The following is an 8,198-nucleotide window of genomic DNA, read 5'->3' as shown; positions in this document are numbered from 1 at the left end:
GTTTTTTTTTTTTTTTTTTTTTTTTTTTTGCTGGAATTTTTGTTTCCCTTGGCCTGTGCCACTCCTACATGAAGGGGAAAAAAAAAAAAAAAAAGGGAGGTAGATGTGATCAGGGACTGAACCAGGAATGAACATACCAGAATACCAAGCCTTAACTAACTGGACCATGAGGTACCTCACAGCTAATCTAGCTTTGGCTCATATTTGTGTCCTATCACTGCATTACATGGCTCTTCCTTCTAGGTTAATTTCTGATGTTTCAATAATTTAATGTGGTACAATAAGTATCCAAACAATCCAAAGTGTGTGTCTGGGAAGTGTGGTTCTGGTCTTGCAAGGTTTACCAGAGTATTCACTAGGAAGCCCCTGCTCCATTCATGTTTTCTCCCTTTTTTGGGGTGGGACACTCATTTCCTGTTTGACTCAACAAAACAATGCCATCATAAGTTCGTACTAGGCTTTATTCTTTCCCCTATATGAAATCTTTTAAGACCATCCCACCACCATGTTGCCAATGTCATAGTTAAACAAAGAAATACATTTCCTATTACAAAATTAAAAATTATGAAAAAAAAATAAATTTATAAACATGGGAAGTGGATGTGACCAGGGATTGAAACCAGATCTGACAAGCTTAAAGGACAAGCCTTTAGCTGACATAATCATAAAGTACATCACATCTAGTTTAGCTTTAGCTCATGTTTTCACATCCTAGCTGAGGTCTAAAAATGTGTACCAAGCATTTATGTTCCTTTTTACATAAGCTACTGTTGTTATTTGCCGACAGTATATAATTTATTTAGAGCTGCCTGTTATTTATTTTTCCAGTTTTTAGAGTAACATCTCACAAGTATCAATAATTTTAACCCCCTGAGCAACAAGCAACACAGTGGTGTGCATCTCAGGGCTCTGATGGGTAATGAATGTATGTGCCTCATGATTTTCAATCCTTAAATCAAAATGAAAGTGGGAGAGAGATATTTTCAACATTACTTAGCAACATTTACAAAGCTGTTCCCTACCACTTTTAGTAACTTACCATCTGGTATTCTATACAAGGCAAGTATCATGGAAGGAGGTGATCTGCCCTCATCCTAATGAATGGCTAAGTGCAAATGCAAGCTAACCTCATCCACTCCCATTAAGTGCTATTAGACAAGGAGTCACAGTGGAAGAAAGAAGGTAGTGAATGAACATCCAATAAGGACGATTTCATTCACTACCTTTCAGCCCACAGCATGAGAGTCAAATCTGGTATGATTATTGTTTTTCACTTAAGAGCGTTCAGAATTTGCAGCAACAACTTCCTAGAGCATGAAATATGATATATCATATCAACTTTTAAAAAGCTGGATTATCCTGAAGGGGTCCTTGTTAGGCTTAAGAATAAGGCAAAGAAAATAACAACTGAAAACAAAGAGAATAAAGATCCCTGTACAACCAGCGAAAGAGAGAGGTATATATGTGTACCAAATTCGGACAAGGCTTCCATAATTAATAAATATTTGTCTAGAACAGGATTAAAAATAGCAACATTAGCGGGAGAGAAAATTGGTGAGCTAACGAGGACTAAAGAGACCGGACTTGTTAATAATAACAGCGTAGTGTACAGCATACCATGCAAAGGTTGTACAAAGCAGTACATAGGAGAAATAGGCAGGGGACTTAAAACAAGAATAGCAGAGCATAGGAAAGATGTTTTAAAACACAACACATCAAACTCCCTTGTATTGCACATAGAAAAATGTAAACACCTACCAAAATGGGAAGAGGCTAAAGAAATTAAAGTTGGATTGAAGAGAATAATGAGAAAAGCTATAGAGGCAGCCCTCATAACAACTAGGAAAGTCATTAACCACAGAGAAGGTTTTATCAGGTGGGCGGGTAATTCCGCCAGATTGGCCCTCAGGTCAGGTACAAGGAAAATCCCCAGTAAAGGCTCGTCACGTAGGCGGATAATGCCACCTGACTAGGAAAATAAAATTAGGTGAGGTACACGCCAGGATGGCAATATTCTGTATGAATGTCAAATGAGAAAATTTTGTATGTTGTTATAAATGGTGTGTTTTCACTCATGTAAATCAGTCTCTCTGAGGATGGCTATTCAGCCGAAACGTTAGAGATTAAAAGAATCCTAACTCCTCCCTGGGTTTTTATCCCCCTTCCTAAACTCAACTACTCTGGGATATATTTCATCTGGTCTTGGTGTCTTGAACTTTCTTAGCCTATCTATCACCTGTTCCACTATCTCCTTAATTATGGTAATATCTTTCAGCTTCTCATTCTCTTCTGCTCTAAAAATCTCACTATCCAGCATTTCCTGCATGTTTTCCTGGGTGAAGACAGTTAAAAAATACTTTTTCAGAATTTTACTAATCTACTCCCCAGAACTAACCAGCAACCTCAATCCTCACCAAACTTGTAGAACAATCAAGCACTTTCATTCATTGATGATACAAAATTCATTTCTTGGATTGGAATTTAGACTATCAGTTGTCAACTGGTTTTAAAGTGAACCCTAACTTTCATTATGAAATCAGAAGCATCTGAGATCACTGTAGCACAATGGTGATAAGGCAGCATAGTGAAAACTGTGATGACAAAATGATTATGCTTATGAAGTGGTTAGTCTAGAAATAGTTCTGATATAAATGATAAAACTTGTGGTAGCAGTGAAGCAGAATTTATAGAGCAAGGGTGTCAGTTCTTTCCTTCCAAGCACAAAGTTTGTCTCTCATCAGTGGTATTACACATTATCAACAAATAGAAACAAAAGTGTTCAAAATTGTTATTTCTGACTCAAATCACTCCAATATGCCATTCAAAAATGGTGAAAAAAATTGAAAGAATGTACAGATTTATAAATGCTTATCAAAGCTTTAATTATGCTTCATTCTGTCTCTCAAATCTCTAATATTAGAGTTACTAGTTTTAAAAGATTGGACTCCCAACTTTTTTTTACAAGGCCCATGGATCTCTTTTGGAGGAAAGTAGAGACAAGGATTTAATATGGTATACATTCACATTTGGAATCATTCCATCACATCTCAACCTCCAGGCTGGATATACAGAAGATGGTATAACCATTAATCATATGACCTTAATCATGTAAAATTAAAATGGAAATTAAAAAAGCTCTTCCCTGGCAGGCAGTGAGGTTAAAAAAGCTTTTCTCTGGCAGGTGGTGAGCTACAGCTACCTGGCTGCACCTCAAGGCCAAAGCCACTCCAAAGATGTGGTCTATGGGTCTGGTGCAGCAGCCAAGCTTCCTTCCTCTGGCCACAGTTTCTCTGCCAGATCTCCAACTCTTGGCCAGACACTTTCACTGGAAACTCAGAAATCTGGTCATACAGCAACTCCTGGCCATGCCTCAGACCATACTCATCTCAGCACTACACCACCTGTTATTACTGGCTTCGAGTCCTCAAAATTATCTCACATATCCCCTTCCCCATTAGTCCATTCCTCATCATTCTCTGCACCATCACCTTTTTTCTCCTCATCCTTCTCACCTTCTGCTCACTCATCATCTCCCCCACAACCATCACTCCCTCCTGCCTCTCCATTTACTCATCCTGAAGTCATATTTGCCATGCACCAAACTTCTGCCACAGTTCACTCTGCTGATCCCAGCCAATTTATCATCAAGGACTCCACTTTCCAGGTTAGTAGGTATTTGTGATTTCTCTCTCTCTCTCTCTCTCTCTCTCTCTCTCTCTCTCTCTCTCTCTCTCTCTCTCTCTCTCTCTCTCTCTCTCTCTCTCTCTCTCTCTCTCTCTCTCTCTCTCTCTCTCTCTCTCTCTCTCTCTCTCTCTCTCTCTCTCTCATTAAAAATGGTAATTTAGATTTGGGTCAATCTGTGAAAATACAAATAAGAAATAAATGGAAACACACACAAATGTACAAATTTGATTTTGGCTACCTTCTGTTCATTCATCTCCCTTTCCCCTTGTTTCTCCACCTTTTTATTTTTTGTTTGAGAGAGAGAGAGAGAGAGAGAGAGAGAGAGAGAGAGAGAGAGAGAGAGAGAGAGAGAGAGAGAGAGAGAGAGAGAGAGAGAGAGAGAGAGAGAGAGAGAGAGAGAGAGAGAGAGAAAATTGCCTCAGACCAGGGTATTTCCACTTGTATAGTCTTAAAACAGGCCATAGCCATTTTCTTCCATGTCCTGTCCTTTTTCTTATTTGCTTCTACACACCTGCCATTATACAGTTCATGTTTCCCAATTTTCATTTTATAACCGTACAAACTGTTGCATCCCCTCTCTATACTTGCTCAAAAATATCTCATATTTTTCTTGCACTACTTTACCTTCAAATTGCTCTTTCCATTTAATTTTTCAATAAAACTTACTAAGCTCTGCAAAGTTTGCCTTAGCATAGTTCTGTCTCCAATTTCTGTATTGTTCTTTCCTGTGCAACACTGTTTCCTCATGTAGTACTATCTCTATTGTCACATGATCACTTCTTCCCATTGAACTCAGACAATGTATACTTGGTCTACTTTCTGGGGTTTTCATAAACACTAAATCCAGCTGTGATGGTTCTTCTTCTCTTCTACATCTTATAGGCTCATTCACCCACTGTCTCGTTGTATTCACCATCATGGTTTGCATAAGTTCTTCACTCCATGACCCAACATTTTCTGTTACTTCCATCTCCTCCCAGTTAATTCTTTTAGTGTTGAAGTCACCTACTAAGAGTACTTTGTTACCTTTCCTTATCATTTCCTCCATACTATTTTTTTGTTTCTAGTTGCATACTTTTGAATTTATTAGTCTACCATGCATTAGTTTTTGGTGGTATGTATTTCACAATGATTTTCCTTTTTTCACATCTTTTGATCTTAATCACAACACTCATTGTTTCTACCATTCCATCACCATATTCCACTTCCTCAACAACAATATCCTTTTTTACCAATATCATCACTTCTCTTCCCTTTCCTTTTCTGTCCCTCTTCCATGTACTGTATCCTTCCTTTGCAAATCCCAACTTTATTTCCTCTTCTAGTTTAGTTCCTGTTAAACATACCACATCTGGTTTATTGTTCTTTAAATAGTCTTCAAGTTCCAGTAGGCTGGACACCAAACCATCTACATTAGTATACATAATCTTTAAACTTCTATTTGGTGGTCTTGTGTGGCATCTTTGTGCCACCATTTCCTCACTTTCATGTCCACAACTTTCCTGTGTTCTCTATTCATTTTTTGACTTTTAGTTTACTTCTCTATTCTTCGTTCATGTCTCTTTTTATCCATATTTCCTTCAATCCTTTTGCTTTTGCCAATTTTCCTGTTCTTTGCAAGACATGTTCTGCTGCTGTTTGTGACATGATTCTTGTTTTACATTGGCTTTGTTCTATTTTTGTCATACTTTCCGATCCTGTAAACCTCTTCAATTTGTTCGACTCTCCCCTCTCCTTCCTCTGCCACTTCTGTTATAATTTCCTTAGTTCTTTTCACTTCTTTCTCTCTAGCTGTTTTCATGGGTAGGTTCTTTTCCTTGACCCCAAATACCACCATACACATCTTTCTCTGTACTGTCTCTCTCACAAGATTACTTTTTTCCTTTATTATTTTAATCACTTGCTTTTCCATATCCTTGTTGTTTCTGTTGCTGTTGCCTTGTTGTCCTCCATGTCCACCTTTTGCTGTTCTCTCTCTTTCCAACCTTTGACTTCCTCTGTAACTAACTCTCACTCCTCCAACCCTAAGCTCTCTTGCAAAGTTTTCTTTAATTCTTCATTCTCTTTCTTGAGTTTCTTAATCTCTTCACAGTATTTCTTATTTACGGTAAGTCCACTATTTTTGTCACCTTCTCAGTTCTTTGTTTTCTTTTTTCCTTTCCATCTCTATTATATCACTGGATATCTTTTTTACATTGTCGCCACCCACTTCTGTTTCTTCCTTCCATGCCTTTATCATCGCTGTTAAACTTCTTGTATTTTCACATTTTCTTCTTTAGTTATCCACATTCATGTATTTGTATGAGCTACATTGAGATCCTCTTCCTTGAAGCCCTCAAAAATATTTGTATTTGTGTGTGTGTTAACCTAGTTGATTACACTTATCTAGTTGTGACATACAGAAAAATACTGTTCCACCATTACAGTGCGTGTGTCAAGGCTAAAGGAAGGACTTGGATAGTGAATGTGATAGTGTGGGTGATTGGGCCACTCAGGAAAAATTATACGATCAATCATACAAAAGTGTGATGCATGCTTCAAGTGCCAATGAAGAGCATTATGATGACAAGGATATATATATATATATATATATATATATATATATATATATATATATATATATATATATATATATATATATATATATATATATATATATATATATGTTAGGTTAGGTTAGGTTAGCTTGTTTTGCAGGGAAACTCCAGTTTCCTTCAACTTTATTCTTTCGTTAGTTGCTGTTTTGCCTATTTCTGCAGGCACCTTCAAGCTAAAAAAAAAACAATAAAATACTATGTAAAAGTTGTATAAAATTCACATCATATGGCACTACACACAAAAAAAACAAAACACTACAAGCACCAAGATTATAAACTGGATTGACAGAAAACAATAAGTATCCACACACATCTTGCCTGTATGGCAATGAGAGAGGAACTGAAATAGTTGGGTTCCTAACACTATGATAATGGTATTGGAACGGACCTCCGAAACATTATCTTACAATATGTGATTGACTTGATGTTAAGTTATTATTCAGTACTGGATTTATGTGTTTAATATATATTGCCTCTAATAATTTTGTATCCATATTGGACTCTGTCTTGTGTAGTATTCTGAAATCTTTGTCACAAAAAAGGATGATCATGTTCATGTGAATGGGAACTTATTGCTGAAAATGATGGAACAGCTGGTTGATTATTAGTTCAAGGAAAAATACCTTTATGTGCAGCAATTCTATGTGCAAGGTTATGTCTAGTCTCATAAAGTTTGGTGGCATCCCTACTTCCTTGATGCCATTTTCCTATTGTTCTATGCCAATAGAATGGAATACATCTACAACAAATAAGAGATAGCATATATCAGCGTTCCCTCACATATTCATGGTTTTGCATATTTGCGGAGTTTTCCCTAACCTAACCTAACTAATGGGGAGTTTTCAGAGTTGCCAGGTGTCACCACCAGCTCAGTCTTTCAGCCCAAAGAGCCCAAATTATTCTTTCAGTTATAAATTACAGTAACCCAAGATATAACAAACACATATGGGGGGAGAATGGGTCACTTGAGATGAAAATTTGCTATATATGTGTATAGAGAGAGAGAGAGAGAGAGAGAGAGAGAGAGAGAGAGAGAGAGAGAGAGAGAGAGAGAGAGAGAGAGAGAGAGAGAGAGAGAGAGAGAGAGAGAGAGAGAGAGGCAGCAGACAGCAGCCTTAAATAGGTTGTTATACCTGAAATTTGGTAAATAAAAGCTCATTATATCAAGGTTTTATTGTACATATGAACTTATTCCCCTTTTATTTTATAGTGCACTGTATTTTTTTATTAAAATATCATGTACTATACAAATAATAACTGTTTTTTATTCTCTTAAAGTGAATTGCTTAGTAAATGTGAGATGCATAGTTTAAGATTTAAACTATAAATATAGGTAGTTCTGATCCTTATAAGGATGGTTTCCCATATTCACAGATTTTAACTACTTGCAGGAGGCTCTGGAATGTAACTCCCACAGATGGCAGGGAAACACTGCATATCTTCCCTCCCACAACAGCGATGCACTTAATGAATTGGGCCAAGATAATTAGTGAAAGCTTTCTGTGTTAAAGAGATGCAGCTAGTGAGCCAATATATATACTGATCGTTCAATTAATCCTTTATGTCATAAAACTTCTCTGAAAAAATCTAGTGAATAATTTTTCCTCTATCACTGCACTGTCCTTGATCTAAATTACATATTAAAACTACACATGGTAGTGTAATGATCAGTATGCTTGGCTCACAAACCACATATATATATATATATATATATATATATATATATATATATATATATATATATATATATATATATATATATATATATATATATATATATATATATATATGCTTGGCTTTGTCTCCAAACTCTCCCCCATAGAGAAACTGTATTAACCTGCAGAAATAAAGCTATCATTCAGGGAAACTGGTTTGTTTGCCAAACAAACATTACATTGCTGAATATTCTGTGGCACC

General features: G+C 36.5%; 1 protein-coding gene across 1 annotated transcript; it reads left to right on the top strand.

Moving 5' to 3' along the window:
• Positions 1-2,565: 2,565 nt before the first annotated feature.
• LOC135110105 (uncharacterized) lies at positions 2,566-7,930 on the top strand. The gene is made up of 3 exons (XM_064022060.1): positions 2,566-2,624; positions 3,136-3,664; positions 7,673-7,930. The coding sequence occupies exons 1-3, from the start codon at positions 2,566-2,568 to the stop codon at positions 7,769-7,771; spliced, it is 687 nt and encodes a 228-aa protein (XP_063878130.1). The 3' UTR covers positions 7,772-7,930.
• The last annotated feature ends 268 nt before the right edge of the window (positions 7,931-8,198 follow it).

This window comes from Scylla paramamosain, chromosome 20, assembly GCF_035594125.1.
Source record: "Scylla paramamosain isolate STU-SP2022 chromosome 20, ASM3559412v1, whole genome shotgun sequence".
Lineage (NCBI taxonomy): Eukaryota > Metazoa > Arthropoda > Malacostraca > Decapoda > Portunidae > Scylla > Scylla paramamosain.
The sequence above is the reverse complement of the archived record's forward strand: the minus strand, read 5'-3'. Positions and strand labels throughout refer to the sequence as shown.

What these genes read in the sequence shown, in the direction of transcription:
- LOC135110105 (XM_064022060.1), top strand. Translation starts at nt 2,566, where the DNA reads ATGGTGATAAGGCAGCATAGTGAAAACTGTGATGACAAAATGATTATG. An exon ending in ATGATTATGCTTATGAAGTG is followed by an intron (nt 2,625 to 3,135) that starts GTTAGTCTAGAA and finishes AAATTAAAAAAG; the next exon opens with CTCTTCCCTGGCAGGCAGTG. An exon ending in TCAAGGACTCCACTTTCCAG is followed by an intron (nt 3,665 to 7,672) that starts GTTAGTAGGTAT and finishes AACTACTTGCAG; the next exon opens with GAGGCTCTGGAATGTAACTC.